Here is a 15,586-nt window from a genome sequence, read left to right as displayed (position 1 = left end):
GTGTGTTTTTCTTATAGAAGTTTATTTATTTTAATAGCTTTAATCTCCATCTTGTACTTTTTATATCATTTTATTTTGTTTGGTTTTAAATTCTTATTGATTACTGTGTTTTTTTTTGTATCACAGGGCACAACTGTAAAATAGACTGTCTCAGCTTGTTCACCTGTTTAAATAAAGGTTAATAAAAACTAAAAACTTTTACATAAAAAATAAATAATTCTAGCTACCCTTGGCATCAATGATGCCATACTATCTTAGATATGATGGTAGGGAGATTTGAATTTAAAATTGAGCTTCAATCAATCCCATACTCTGTAATGAGTATGTCAGATTTTTAGAGTGTACCTACTTGTAGAAAGCACAGTAATAAAGAAAAATATCATCCTGATATTCATCATAATTTCACTGAACCCACACTAACTGTACTCAACAAGGTTTATCGCTAAAGTGTGGTGGACCGTCCAGGCGTTACATTGCCCGCACCTCTATTTCTGTAAAACGAAACTCCACCGAGGCCAACTTCCATTGTAGGTGTTTTAGGCTGCCTGCCGCCACATCCCGAAACAGAACAACCGTTGATCCCTGTGTTGCAACTTCTCTCTTCTCAGGCTTTATAGTTAATTGGAATAGAAAGGTAAGATTACAAATTACATGTATCTGTAAAGCTAGTTGCCAATTTCTAAAAACACATACCATCTTCAACTAATAGCACATTGCGGTTAAAACCGTCCTCTTTTGGTTTCAGTCTCTTCAATATTCTATTGTAGACGTTCATTGCGATAATGGGTCTTGTATGTTAAACTAACATGACTTATTTGGCTATTTGATTTAATCCAATGAGGTGTGTTTATACTTTCCCCACTAATAAGAAACCAGAACTACTCTGAATTAGTGATGAAGAGAAACATGAATGGTTAATTAGAAAATAAGTCTTCATGGTTGCAAATCTTATTTCAAAAGCATGGAAGATTCGACAAGATGCACTATATAATTGAAATATCAGGGTTTTGTTTTTCAATAGTCTTTCGTTTTCGTGTGTATTTATGTATACCGTATATGTAAACGTCAATATATAATTATTTCCTTTTGCTATTGCAAATAGTGTCTTGTAACCCGATGTGGCCTGGGCATCCTGAAGATTCACGAAACTATAATAATTTAATCAATCAAAAGTAAGGTTCAATTAATATATCTGTCAGAAAACAATGAGTACTTTGCATAGCCTATCATTTCATATAATTGTTATGTGCATGTGGTGGGTCAGTTATCTTATCTAGCAAGGTGACTGAACGGTATTGGCTGTAAAATGTGTTAGTATAAGGAAGGGAATGTATGATTTTACGTCATAGAAAAGTTGGTACTGCAGTCATATCAGAAAATCATCCTACAGATAGAGCAATCATGATGATTTTCAAAGTGAATCTTTGATATTATTCAATATTAATCTTCAACATTATTTGATACAGGCACAGGTCATTGTTTGTAGCAACAACAACACTTTTTGGGGAAATGTTACATGTATACTGAATAGAAAAAGTGTTGGTCCCATGTTTAATGAACTGAAAGAAAAGATCCCCAAAATGTTTCATATACACAAAATGCTTATTTCTCTAAAATGTTGTGCACAAATTAGTTTGCATCCCTGTTAGTGAGCATTTCTCCTTTGCATTTCTGCACAAACTGTCATAAACGTCTCAGGGAAGCTCATCTGCATGCTCTTCGTCCTGACCAGGATCTTGACCTGACTGCAGTTTGGTGTTGTAACCAACTTCAGTATGCAATTGCTCACCTTCAATTGCCACTGCCATGCTGGTGAAGTGTGCTCTTCACGGATGAACGTCAGTTTCAACTGTGCCAGGCAGATGGCAGACCGCGTGCATGGCGACATGTGGGCCAGCGGTTTGCTGATGTCAACGTTGTGAACAGAGTGCTCCAGGGTGGGGGTGGAGTTATGGGCAGGCATAAGACAAGTATCGATGTGTACGACAGCGAGTTCCAGTTCCCGCTAATATTCAGTAACTTCGCACAGCCTCTGAAGAGAATTGGGGCAACATTCCACAGGCCACAATCAACAGCCTGATCAACTCTATGCGAAGGAGATGTGTCTTGTTCCATGAGGCAAATAGTGGTCACACCAGATAAGGACTGTTTTTTTAATCCACGCCCCTACCTTTTTCAAATATGTATTCCCAGTCACGTGAAATCCGTAGATTAGGGCCTAATTCATTTATATCAATTAACTGATTTCCTTATTTGAACTGTAACTCAGTAAAATCTTAGAAATTGTTGCGTGTTGCGTTTATATTTTTGTTCAGTGTAACTACTTCCTTTCATGGATTTAAAACCTCTTATCAGACCGATGCATTTCTCTCCCCACTAAATGTAATTCCTTCTCTTCCTCCCCCCCTTTCTTCCTTCCTTCCCTCCCTCCCTTCCTTCCCTTCTTTATCTCTTCTCTTCCTCCCTCCTTCCCTTTCTCCCTATCTCCTTCTTTCTCCTTGGGTGTGGTGTAGCCATGGCTGTCCACCAGCAGCAGATCACCACTGTAACAACCACCCAGAGGTCGGGGGAATGGAGCACAGGACTGTGTGACTGCTGCTCTGACATGGGCACCTGTAAGTCATCATAGAGTCACTTACCTAATATGCTCATCTCAAAACCCAGAATGAAATCTAGATTTATGTTTTTATTTTGTAATGTATATATATTTTTTGGTTATTTCTTTCCTCGGGCTCTTCTTTCAGAGTATATATTTGATAATATATTTAAATTAAAATCAGTCTGTCGTGACTAGAGACTAGTTCGAAGAATCTTGCACTTCATATACTTTGATTTACTGAGAGAATACTGTACCAACAACCAGACATATACCTGATACCCCCCGGCCCCAAGGAAACCGACCTCCCCAGGGAAATCAGCTAACTTCCTGCATTTGAAACACATTTTGACATGGTGCAGAGAGAAACATGTGCAGTCTTATAATGCTATTCTACACGTATTGTCCTGAGGCTAAGAGAAAATGTTGCAGTTTTAAAGCTACATTTCCTTTGCAAATCTTACATGGGATGGGAGGGTCTAGGAGAAACGACCTCACTGGATAATGAAAAACAGGAAGCTCGAACCAAATATGTGACGTCACATTCCAGTAACACAGTGGGGGCTGTGTTACTGGAATGTCAATAAACTGGTGAAATCAGATCCTTAAACGCTACAGGGTGGGATAGGGTTGGTTTTATCAGGACACTTTACACCAACATCCACAGTGAACAGGAGAGAAAGCTGAATTATTTTGATGCCATCCCTGCCCATCCATTATCGTATACTTATTAGTCGGTTTCCTTAAAAATAAAGATTTGATCTGTGGTTGTTCGAGAGCTCTCTAGAGACTGAAGGAGAGGGGCAGAGGGAGGAAGTTAGGATAAATTATCGACGGAGAGAAGGAAGAAAGATCGGGAGAGGAGAAATGTGTGTTGAAAATGAGTTAATTTACATACATTTGTTTATAGTTTTTCCTCTATTTTCACTCTATGATCAAACATTGTTTCATGACATTCTAATATGTTGTATATGAACTATCAAGTGTTACATACTACAGTCGTGGCCAATAGTTTTGAAAATGACATAAATATTATTTTTCACAAATTCTGCTGCCTCAGTTTGTATGATGGCAATTTGCCTTTACTCCAGAATGTTATGAATAGTGATCAGATGAATTGCAATTAATTGCAAAGTTCCTCTTTTCCATGCAAATGAACAGAATCCCCCCAAAAACATTTCCACTGCATCTCAGCCCTGACACAAAAGGACCAGCTGACCTCATGTCAGTGAATCTCTCTCTCTTAACACAGGTGTGAGTGTTGAGGAGGACAAGGCTGGAGATCACTCTGCCATGTTGATTGAGTTCGAATAACAGACTGGAAGCTTCAAAAGGAGGGTGGTGCTTGGAATCATTGTTCTTCCTCTGTCAACCATGGTTACCTGCAAGGAAACACGTGCCATCATCATTGCTTTGCACAAAACCTTGGCTTCACAGCCAAGGATATTGCTGCCAGTAAGAATGCACCTAAATCAACCATTTATCAGATCATCAAGAACTTCAAGGAGAGCAGGTCAATTGTTGTGAAGAAGGGTTTAGGGCGCCCAAGAAAGTTCAGCAAGTGCCAGGACTGTCTCCTAAGGTTGATTCCGCCGCGGGATCGGGGCACCACCAGTACAGAGCTTGCTAAAGAATGGCAGCAGGCAGGTGTGAGTGCATCTGCACGCACAGTGAGGCGAAGACTTTTGAGGGGTGGCCTGGTGTCAAGAAGGGCAGCAAAGAAGCCAATTCTCTCCAGGAAAAACATCAGGGACAGACTGATATTCTGCAAAAGGTACAGGGATTGGACTGCTGAGGATTGGGGTAAAGTCATTTTCTCTGATGAATCCCATTTCCGATTGTTTGGGGCATCCGGAAAAAAGCAGCTTGTCTGGAGAAGACAAGGTGAGCGCTACCATCAGTCCTGTGTCATGCCAACAGTAAAGCATCCTGAGACCATTCATGTATGGGGTAGCTTCTCAGTCAAGGTAGTGGGCTCACTCACAACTTTGTCTAAGAACACAGCCATGAATAAAGAATGGTACCAACACATCCTCTGAGAGCAACTTCTCCCAACCATCCAGGAACAGTTTGGTGACGAACAATGCATTTTCCAGCATGATGGAGCACCTTGCCATAAGGCAAAAGTGATAACTAAGTGGCTCAGGGAACAAAATATCAATATTTTGGGTCCATGGCCAGAAACTCCCCAGGCCTTAATCCCATTGAGAACTTGTGGTCAATCCTCAAGAGGCGGGTGGAAAAACAAAACCCCACAAATTATGAGAAACTCCAAGCATTGATTATGCAAGAATGGGCTGCCATCAGTGTGGTCCAGAAGTTAATTGACAGCATGTCAAGGCGGATTGCAGAGGTCTTGAAAAAGAAGGGTCAACACTGCAAATATTGACTCTTTGCATCAACTTCATGTAATTGTCAATAAAAGCCTTTGTCACTTATGAAATGCTTGTAATTATACTTCAGTATTCCATAGTAACATTAGACAAAAATATCTAAAGACACTGAATCAGCAAACTTTGTGGAAGTTAATATTTGTGTCATTCTCAAAACTTTTGGTCATGACTGTACGTTGACCTTCAATTGTGTGTGTGTGTGTCTCCCAGGTTGCTGTGCCTTGTGGTGCTTCCCCTGTTTTCAGTGTCAGACGGCCTCCCACTTCGGCTGGTGTCTCTGCATGCCCCTCCTGGACCCATGTGCCTTTATGGCTGTCTCCTGCTGCATGCGCTCCTCCATGAGAGAACGCTATGGCATCCAGGTAGGAGCCCTGCGAGAGGGTGGGGGTGCCGATGGGGGAGAGCAGGGAGGGTGCGGTGAGAGTGGAAAAAGGGAGGGGGTAGGTGGGTGGTGGTTTCCACAGCACCCACATCCGTTGCCATCCACAGTGTTTCTTACTTTCCCATCTGAGGGGATATGGTTTTGGAAACTACCAGATGTTTGAGGTGTGAACAAATAATGTTGGTGCACTCCCCCCCCCCCCCCCCCCTTTAAACCCACCCCTCAATGCTGTTGTTCTTAGTGTTGTTATTGCCTTGATTACCCTTTAAATATAACACTGAATATGGAATTAAACTCAACCTTTTCTCTCTCCTTCTCCCCTTAACTTGTGCTACACCCGCTATTCTTCTCTCCACCTCTGTCCTCATCCCCTTTTAACTCTGTCCTGTTGACATGTTCTTGTCCTCTGCTTTCATTTTCTATCCATCTGTCCTTCCCTCTTCCCCCTCTCAGGGTTCGACGTGTGGAGACGTCGCATTGGTGTGTTGCTGCTACGTCTGTACCTGGTGCCAGATGGCTCGTGAGGTTAAGACTCAGACCACATCAGGTCCCCAACAGGTTCACGTGGTCACCCAACAGGTTCGCATGGCTTAGGACCCCAAAATGAGGGTAGGGACTAGATGGCAAAGTCTAGAAGGGTCTTAACTGCTGAGCAAGTGCTTTACTAACTTTTTGTTCCTTATATTGTGTAAAGGTTAAGGATCGGGCTTACAGTTTGGGTTTGTGGTTGAAAAATTACACAATTTCATAATTTCTAGCATAGCCAAATAGTGATGGCCATATCGAAATAGAATACCATTCCAGTTTATAGCAAAGATATGTTGAATGTACTGAATACTTCAGATGTGTCTGTAGGAGAGACATTTTATACCATTTACTCATCTCATAGTAACCATTGAATGTTAATCTCAGGCTTTAAAGGTCCAGTCCAGTCAAAAACGTGATTTGTCTGTGTTTTATATATATTTCCACACTATGAGGTTGGAATAATACTGTGAAATTGTGAAAATTATGATAATGCCCTTTTAGTGTACGAGCTGTGTAAAAAGACTGCCTGAAATGTCCCCCTGTTTTGGTAGGAGTTTTGGCCTTCCATGTTGACATCACCAGGCTGTAAATGAGTTAGTAGACCAATGAGAAAGAGAGTTCCAAACCTCTCTGCCAATAACAGCAAATTGTCAGTTTTCCCCTCCTCACTTAAACCACACCCAGACAGTCCTAACAAAATCATTGCCTGAGAAATTGCTCTTTGCTAAGAATCTATTTTTGTACCTTTTTACCATTTGAATTGAAAACAATCACAGTAAGGTACTTAATTGTTACCCAGAAATGATTTGATGTTGAGATAAAAATGGCTGCATTGGACCTTTAAACATTTCTTTTACAGTTTAACATGCAGGCTACTTGCCTTTCTTGCACACTTTCACTTGTCTTTTATTACTATCCCTGACTTTGCTGATAGTTGCTCTACTGAGAAAAAGTTTGGTCTATTATGGCTATTTGGTTGTCTTACCTCGCTACCTAAAGATGAGTACTTTAGATAAGTGTTAAATGACTAAATGTACTGTTGTAAATGTAAAATGCTTGAACCATGATTCAAACGGCAACAGCATTTAAAATTGAATGTTATATATAAATGATAGTGTATGCCATTTAGCAGACATGCGTGCATAAATATAACGTACCAGTGGTCCCGGGAAACGAACCCGTTACCCTGGTAGCGCCATCCTCTACCAACTGAGCTACAGCGGAACACTGTTTCCTCTGTTGCTTTGTCCTTGATTTCACCTGCTTGTTCAATAAGTGTTTTTAAATAAAGCATTTACACGTCTTACCTTTACAAAGTTGTTCAAAGGAGTATTGGTGATCCTTTTGTGTGTGCCTTCGTCTGTGTGTGCGCGCATGTGGATGTGCATGTGTGTGTTACCGTCAACAGTGTCCCACAAGATCAGTACAGTTCAGTACATTTATGACATTTATCTGTGACTGAACTCCAAAGAGGCCTATGTGTACTGTATCACAAAGCAGTATATAGTGACTGACTTACCTGTTTCCCTTTTTGAAAAAGTTAAAGATTAACACAAGTTAATGTGCAGTTAAGTTGAACTCAGTGAGAATGTAAAAAAAAAAAGGAAAGGAAAAAACAGAAAGAAGATAAGATTTCCAGATAAACGTTTTATTTCAACGGTTTCAATCAAGACAATGCTATATGTTTGCTCTCAGTCTTCTTTGCTCTCTCCATCCATTGTCTTGGAAGTGCAGCACTGGCACAGTAGAGAGCTACACACACACACACACACAAGCATTTAGTATCAGATCACAGAAAATGGTGCATGCAACAGTCGTACCAATAGGTAACACACACAGACACACACTCACTCCTACCTGTTGGGTGTCAGCTTGGTAGAGGCAGAGCGGACCAGAGTTCCTACTGCTCCCAGCCCCTCCAATTGAAGCCCCACTTTACCGAACACAGCAACTGCCTGCCGAGTCCTGACACACACACACACACACACACACACACACACACACACGTGCTCTTACTAACACACCTCACCCCAGAGCCCACTTCTGCTACTCGCTATTACTTCTACTATTACTTGTTATTGTTGACTTGACTCTTCATTGTTATTAATGATAATTGATTAATGTACTTCTTTGTTGAGGGCGCTAACACGTAAGCATTTCACTGCACATTTTATACATGCTATAAACTGTGATTGTGACGAATAAATGTGATTTGATTTTAGCCACATTTTTCACCAAACAAGCCTTTTGTTATCAGCATCATATTCAGCGACCACCATTTCATTTGGTTGCATAAAGAAACACTAATAAAATAATGATAAGACTTGAGGAAATGTGGTTGTTTTCTTTTAGTTACCAGTCCTCTGCGATGGTTCAGAGATGAAGATAATAATCAAAAGGGGCAAATAACAACAGACTCGTCTCAAAATGTCTGCTGACTTCTCTTTCTTCCTCCGAGGCCTCAGCTTTTAACCATACCGTTCCCTCGATTTCCTTCCCTTTGCTCTCATTTGTTGTCTCACTCTCCTCTTTTTACTCCCCCCTCCCCTTCAATCCCCATCTCTAACACATTTCCAACTGTCCAGATCTTCGCTCGCTCCTCCACTCTCTTTCTCACAAGGTATTCCTCCCTTTCTTTCTCTCTGCCCCCCCCCCCCCCCCCCTCACACACACACTCACATCTCAGTGACATTGTTGGATTGCTGTCTGATAGCCTCCAGCTGTGTGCCGACGTCACTCTGCTTCTGTCTGTCCTGTCTGTCTCTCTGCCAGTGGGACACCAGGGTACCCATGTCCTTCTGGAAGGCCCTCAGCACCCCCAGGGTCTCCCGGTGCTCCTGGCGCCCCTCCTCATAGGCCGCGCGCAGGTGCTCTACGTCCATCCTATAGGGGGTTAGAGGTTAGGGGGGAGAAGGCCACATACTGTAAATCAATCTTTTTCATGAAACTGGTGTTTTTTTGGTTTGCTGAATATGGTGAAAGGAAATGTAAATGTGCGTCTGTTTGATTCTGTATGTAATGAAAAGCGCTGTATAAAATACATCTATTAGTATTATTATTATTATTCTTCTGATTGGCTGCCTGCATCTATACTGCCAGTACCTCAGGTCAGTGATGGCATGGAGGGCTGCTGCCCTCTCCTTCCCCCGCTGGGCACAGCTGGTCAGGGTGGCGGTTCCAGGGCTTGTGGTCCTGGGGCAGCAGTGGCCCTGGGTCAGGGTGGCATTGGCCTCTGTCAGGCAAGTCTCGGATGGGCTGCGCGCCACGGAACGGTGAGTCAGGCAGTGGTGGTGTGTACACTGGGACAGGTTGGAGGGCACCTGGTTCACCTGGGAGGTGGAAAGGATCTTGGTGGGGGCGTCTGCCAGCAAGAGAGGGTTGGCGGAGTGGAAGAGGGAGTGAGAGGGCGAGTGAGGGGGGCGGTGGTGGGTGGTGGAGAGGAGGTGGTGGGTGGTCGGTATTGGGGTTGGGTCCAGGGCTTCGTTGCTCTGAGCCTCCACCAAGCGTTTCAGAAGAGTCCGCAGTGTTTCCTGAAAATAACGTACAAACCTGAAAATCTAGTATAGAATTAATTCATTTAGCTACAGCAGAAAAACTTCTGTTAAAGTAGCATTCCATGTACAATATACTGTATCTATTTGGAATTTGTCTTCAGCATGGCATATTTAGCAACATATTTATTCCGCAGTCATGAGAAAGCTATCAACGCTAGAACATTTTATCCCTCTTCAGATTTGCCATGGTCTCCCTCTTTCTCTCTCTCTCTTTCGCTCCTCCCTTTTTCCACCTCCTTCTTTCACCTGGACCGTGACCACGCTGCGATGAATTAGCTCCATCTTCCATTTGACACTGTCGCTCTCTCTCTCCACTCCCCTGCACTCCTCCTATGAGAAAAGGAGGGAAGGAAGTTAACTATTATTTGCATCCGGGAAAGACCTGGCAAGATGCCAGCATTACGAGCTGACAGAGTAGTTAGTAGAGAACAAACATCTCCACACACATCTGTTGAGGTTAAAGGTTCACTGCAGCCGTATTCATGTCAATATCAAAGATTTTCTGGGTAAGAATGAAGTACCTTACATTGATTGTTTAATTAAAATGGTCAAAAGGAAACAAAAATAGATTCTTATCAAAAAGCTATTTCTCAAGATAGGACTGTCTGGGAGTGGCCTGAGTGAGGGACCTAATTGGAGGAGCCTAATGGGTGGGAAATGTAACCTGAAAACAAACTATTATTGTCAGAGAGGAGGGCAAACTCTTTATTGGTCTATTAACTTATATTGTCTGGCGATGGTGTCAGCCGGTCCACAAACCCCACCTGTGCAAACAAGCTGAAATTTCAGTCTTTTCAAACAGAAAGAAACCCCAATACTACTTGAACCCAGCCCACCGTTTTAGTTGCTTTCTGTCTGTTACTCACCTCTAGTTCATACAGACAGTGGGTGATCTCAGAGGGCACTAGCCTCTTGGGTAAACTATGGAATTCCTGCAGGGACAAAAGCCAAAGAAAATACAGAAACAAACAAGACAGATGTTTCTTATAATGCTGCAGAATCTAATCTATACAATAGTATTCAAAGCCTTGCCACATGTTTTTCACTTCCTGGGTGGTGGATTTAACCACACTTCCTGAGTGGTAGATGTAACCATTGCAAATGTAAAAACACAATAGCTTCAACATCGAAATAGCTCATTCAAACAACCTTAATGATAATAGTGGGTTTTCTTTTCAGTTTTTAAGTACTTTTACAAGGGACTCATTGAATAACATTGAATGGGAATAACTTGTGTAACTCTCACTCCATCCTCCACCAATATGTACCATCCACCCATCTCCCAATATGTTAAAGCAAACAACCCCAAACATCAGTTCTACACTGCCTGACCTGTAGGTACTTTGATGGGCTCTCAGTTGAAGTCCCCTCCACATCATGTCTCTTTTTCCTTTTCTCTTTACTTGCTTTGAGGTTTACCACCATTAAGCCTTCCTCCTCCTCTTCCTCATCGATGGACTCAAGGGACCCCGAATCCTCATCATCCTCAGGGTGCAACTCGTTGGCGCCGTCCCTGGCGTCCTGCCAGTTCTCCTCGTGCTCCGTGCCCAAACTCTTTTTTCCGTCGCTGCACTTCCCCTCCCCACCTGCAGGCAGCGCTATGGCCTCCAGGGAAAGCCGGCTGCTGTGGGAGCTCCTGGGGTTCAGGGTGGTGTCACTGGTAGGCTGGAGCTCCACTCTAGAGTCTGATAGAGAAGGGGAAAGGGGAAAGGTAGTCTATTATGTTTCATGGGCCAAATCTGGTTTTGAACAAAAGCCTCCACACACTGTGGTTCTTCAGGACTAGAGTTGTCCACCTTGATTTAAACTTCCAATAATGTCCAAATCTCAAATGACACCCTATTACTTTAGTAGTGCACTACTTTGAAGACAAGAGGCTCTGGTCAGTAGTGCACTATATTGGGAAAATGATGTCATGGTTTGAGATGACATGGGTTAAAGGGTAAACCATGGTGGTCAACTTTGATCCTGATGAGTTGTAATACACAGCATGTGGGGAACTGGAAAACACTAGCGGAAACATGACAAGGCTATAGGCAATTGCATGCATGCACACACACACACACATGCACTTAGGCCTGCGCACACACACACACACACACACACACACACACACACACACACAGACACAAATGGACATGGCACCCTGGGTCCTCTCCAAATACTACCGCTTCACCATCGAGAACATCCAGACTGGTTGCATTACGGCCCGGTACCATGATTTAAACCACATGGAACCTTGCACATTACTGACTGACATGAAAAGATGTTTGCTGGCACCTAATTTTGTATTTTGTATTTTTATCACGGATAAATTACAAAAAATACTCTGATCATAAACGTATCCAGAAAATTGCACATATCCGTTATGATACTGGTTTTGTCCGACTACTCGGCACACCCCTAATAAGGTCTGATACCGACAGGCTCTGCTACAAGCCATTTGATGAACACTTGAACTGGACTGACCACCTGCTCTGATTCTCTATACCTTAGCGCAGATGCATTTGCGCACTCCCACACAGACCTCAGGGTTCTCCCCAAAGAATATGAGAAATAGTGGTGAGCGGGTCAACGGTTTGTTCACCTGCTCCCGCACACGCAATTGCTAATAACCCATCTTCAACCGCCTGACTATATGTGATAAAGTGAAAATCTGAAGCCCGCACCCGACTCTAACCCGCAAAATATAGAAAATTAGCTGTAGGCTACAGCCAGAGACAATGGAATGATTTTTTTGACCGGGGTTGCAGGACTATTTTGTTGTTGCCTAATTTAGACATGTTTCTGCATATAATTTCCAATATTTTGGTCAGCTACTTGTTAGTCAACTGGTCTGTAATTAGATACATGCAGCTTATCTTCTGTCATTATACAGTATGTTGCACTAGAAGACTAAATAAACCATTGCTCACCAGAAGAATGTCATAAATGGTAGAACGAATGCCCTAAAGCAGGGGTGTCAAACTCAATCAGCACACAGGCCATATTGAAAAAAGACAAATAGCCTATTAAAAAAACATGCATTACAACTGCCACAAAAACTGGCCTAAAATATAGCCCTTTATAATGTCCACTTACAGTGCTTTTGGCAAGTTTTCAGACCCCTTGACCTTTTCCACATTTTGTGACATTACGGCCTTATTCTAAAATGGATTAAATAAAACAATTTCCTCAGCAATCTACACACAATACCCCATAATGACAAAGTGAAAACAGTTTTGACATTTTTGTTAATGTATTATTAAAAATGATTTACATAAGTATTCAGACCCTTTGCTATGTGACTCGAAATTGAGCTCAGGTCTATCCTTTTCCATTGATCATCCTTGAGATGTTTCTACAACTTCATTGGAGTCCACCTGTGGTAAATTCACTGATTGGACATGATTTGGAAAGGCACACACCTGTCTATATAAGGTCCCACACTTGACTGTGCATGTCAGAGGAAAAACCAAGCTATGAAGTCGAAGGAATTGTCCATAGAGCTCCGAGACAGGATTGTGTCAAGGCACAGATCTGGGAATGGGTAACAATACATTTCTGCATTATTGAAGGTTCCTAAGAACACAGTGGCCTCCATCATTCTTAAATAGAAGAAGTTTGAAACCACCAAGACTTTTCCTAGAGCTGGCCGCCCAGCAAAACTGAGAAATCGGGGGCCTTGGTCAGGGTGGTGACCAAGAACTCGATGGTCACTCTGACAGGGCTCTAGAGTTCCTCTGTGGAGATGGGAGAACCTTCCAGAAGAACAACCATCTCTGCAGCACTCCACCAATTAGGCCTTTATGGTAGAGTGGCCAGACGAAATCACACATGCAATGAGAAAAAAGATTCTCTGGTCTGAGGAAACCAAGATTGAACTCTTTGGCCTGAATACCGAGCATCGCGTCTGGAGGAAACCTGGCACCATCCCTACGTTGACATAGGCGACATGAGCAGACGCTCAGGGGCGGCACATTTTTCTATAGATTGCAGGTATTGGCAGTTACAGCTGTTAAAGTCCAAATGGGGACAGTGCCCTGCTACAGGCCTCCCACCGGCCATACTCAGCAGCACAAACTTGTTAAAAAATTTCCAGAGTCTTATTAAGATTGATGAATACTGAACAATTTAAACAATTGCCCCCCAATCCCCCCTCCCACAAAACACATGTAAACATTGGACTATAAATTGTGCCTTCCTCTATTATACTTATGCTAAAATATTTACTCTATTCTACTGAGTCATTTACTTTATGTTCATATTCTTATCCTTTATTATTTCTTGTTGTTGTTGCATCGAGAAGCATTATCCCGCACATATGACTAATGAAACTTGAAACACACAAATGCTCAAGGGCTTTGAACTTGAGTGCACTTCTAGAAATGATTAAACCCTTTTCTCACGTATTTCCTGTATCAATTGGGTGTGTTGTATCTTTCACTTTCTTTTCTCATGAAATTAGTAAGTGTTTAGATAAGGTGGGGGAGGGAAAGTGAGACAGAGACAGAGACAGAGAGAGAGAGAGAGAGAAAGAGAGAGCGAGAGAGAGAGAGAGACCGAGAGAGAGAGAGAGAGGGAGAGAGAGAGAGAAAGAGAGATATAAATGACTGAGAAATGAATGAAGAATTTTTCTGTAAGAGATGCGAGACAGAAAGGGAGTGTCCCATAAAGATACACATGGGGTTAAGGTGAAAGGAGAAGTGTGTGTAAGAAACTGGGCATCCATCCACAGAAAGAAGTAAAGAAGAGAAAGAGACCCCAGGACGAGTAGCATCGTAATAAAATAAAAATACAGAGAGAGAGAGAGAGAGAGAGAGAGAGAGGGGGAGAGAGATAGAGAGAGAGAGAATAGAAATCAATGGCTGTGGTTGGTCCATACCTGAGTGTAGCGATAGCACCCCCTCCAGGCTGTCCAGGGAAAGTGCACTGTGTGCTGAATGCGGATGCGCATTGGTGAGCAGGTCCGTGGAGGCGAAAGAGCGGCGGATTCCTAAACTCAAATGGTGTGACTGAATTTGACCAATTCTGATTTACACACACAACAGACAGCACAGAGAGAGGGAGAGGGATTGAAACATTTTCACATGCAAGGAATCATTAAAAAAAGGCATCTCGGATTTGCTATCAGTCATCTTCCAATCAATAAACTACAAGTGCGCTTGATGGAGATCACAGATTATCCGAATATTATTGGACCTAGCTATAAAATAAACATTCTTACCGAAGAGATGGTGGTGATTTATGGTCTGGAAAGCGTATCTCTTGAGCACCTGTCGATAGAGCCTTGTCGCTGGCCTGTCTCAACTCCCGAGACATATAGATGGTGGTGCATTTGGATTGGTCCGACATTCTCTTTTCCTAAATTCTCCGAAAATACTCAGAGGATAGAGAGGAAAAGGAAACCGGATCTACACATCTATATGATCGGCCTTTGAATGTAACTGTAACCAGCCATTCTAGAATTACAAGACAGAGAACTTCACTATGTGATGTCATAATGTAATTTCGATGCAAATGTGAGCTCACCAAAAAATAGAACTATGCAACAATACATCACGTAGCCTAAATACATTTTGTCAGATTAAAACAATTACAAAAAAATGACCACTAGATGGCAATGTTGCATAAATCAAGAACCACAGAAAAATGACAAACGCCACATTTTGTCCCTCTAATAAACGATTCGTTATAAGTGATTGGTTGACTCTAACACATATAAACCATATCATTATGTATAAAATATTCTCAAACATGCACCAAAAAAATTCCAGCATGTCAGTGTTTTCCTCCCAATTTATAATTGCAGCAAGTGACTGCAGACATTATCATTTTGCTTGTCATCAGTAGGCCTATCACAAGTGTTTGTCTGTCGCACTTGTGATATCAGAGCTGCATGTGTACATGCCATCCGTTTCCTGTGTGCGCTGTCCAAGGTGCTGTAGTCGGGATTATGGTTAACGATCAGGGTGAGCTGAGATGTCAAGCAAAGTTGAGCTCACTGCTCTCATCCTGTGTAAAGGTTAAATAATTTACATCTTAGTCATTTAGCAGACCCTCTTATCCAGAGCGACTTGGGTAAAGTGCCTTGCTCAAGGGCACATCAACAGATTTTTCACCTAGTCTGCGATTTGAACCAGCAACCCTTTAG

The 15,586-nt window shown here is 42.4% G+C and overlaps 2 protein-coding genes across 2 annotated transcripts; one reads left to right on the top strand and one right to left on the bottom strand.

The window, feature by feature from the left end:
• Nucleotides 1-290: 290 nt before the first annotated feature.
• On the top strand, nt 291-7,215 carry ponzr1 (plac8 onzin related protein 1). Its single transcript, XM_036987542.2, has 4 exons — nt 291-634; nt 2,514-2,615; nt 5,200-5,351; nt 5,825-7,215. Exons 2-4 carry the CDS (start codon nt 2,516-2,518, stop codon nt 5,963-5,965), a joined length of 393 nt encoding a protein of 130 aa, XP_036843437.1. The 5' UTR covers nt 291-634; nt 2,514-2,515; the 3' UTR covers nt 5,966-7,215.
• Nucleotides 7,216-7,531: 316 nt separating this feature from the next.
• LOC110532972 (uncharacterized) lies at nt 7,532-14,920 on the bottom strand. The gene is made up of 9 exons (XM_036987541.2): nt 14,660-14,920; nt 14,318-14,463; nt 10,786-11,138; nt 10,320-10,385; nt 9,700-9,783; nt 9,002-9,429; nt 8,579-8,782; nt 7,757-7,864; nt 7,532-7,651 (listed from the first exon to the last, which is right to left on the bottom strand). Exons 1-9 carry the CDS (start codon nt 14,785-14,787, stop codon nt 7,591-7,593), a joined length of 1,578 nt encoding a protein of 525 aa, XP_036843436.2. The 5' UTR covers nt 14,788-14,920; the 3' UTR covers nt 7,532-7,590.
• Between the last annotated feature and the right edge of the window lie 666 nt (nt 14,921-15,586).

Source organism: Oncorhynchus mykiss, chromosome 9 (assembly GCF_057628025.1).
Source record: "Oncorhynchus mykiss isolate SJ-2025 chromosome 9, ASM5762802v1, whole genome shotgun sequence".
Classification (NCBI taxonomy): domain Eukaryota; kingdom Metazoa; phylum Chordata; class Actinopteri; order Salmoniformes; family Salmonidae; genus Oncorhynchus; species Oncorhynchus mykiss.
Note: the sequence above shows the minus strand (reverse complement) of the source record. Positions and strands in the feature narration are given on the sequence as shown.

Bases quoted from the DNA above. Each gene is read 5' to 3' on its own strand.
- ponzr1 (XM_036987542.2), top strand. From the start codon at position 2,516: ATGGCTGTCCACCAGCAGCAGATCACCACTGTAACAACCACCCAGAGG. The intron at 2,616-5,199 runs GTAAGTCATCAT...TGTGTCTCCCAG, and splicing joins CTGCTCTGACATGGGCACCT to GTTGCTGTGCCTTGTGGTGC. The intron at 5,352-5,824 runs GTAGGAGCCCTG...TCCCCCTCTCAG, and splicing joins GAGAACGCTATGGCATCCAG to GGTTCGACGTGTGGAGACGT.
- LOC110532972 (XM_036987541.2), bottom strand. From the start codon at position 14,787: ATGTCGGACCAATCCAAATGCACCACCATCTATATGTCTCGGGAGTTG. The intron at 9,784-10,319 runs GTGAGTAACAGA...CTTTTCTCATAG, and splicing joins ACTGTCTGTATGAACTAGAG to GAGGAGTGCAGGGGAGTGGA. The intron at 7,865-8,578 runs GTGAGTGTGTGT...TGTGTGTGTCAG, and splicing joins TCCAACAATGTCACTGAGAT to GACTCGGCAGGCAGTTGCTG.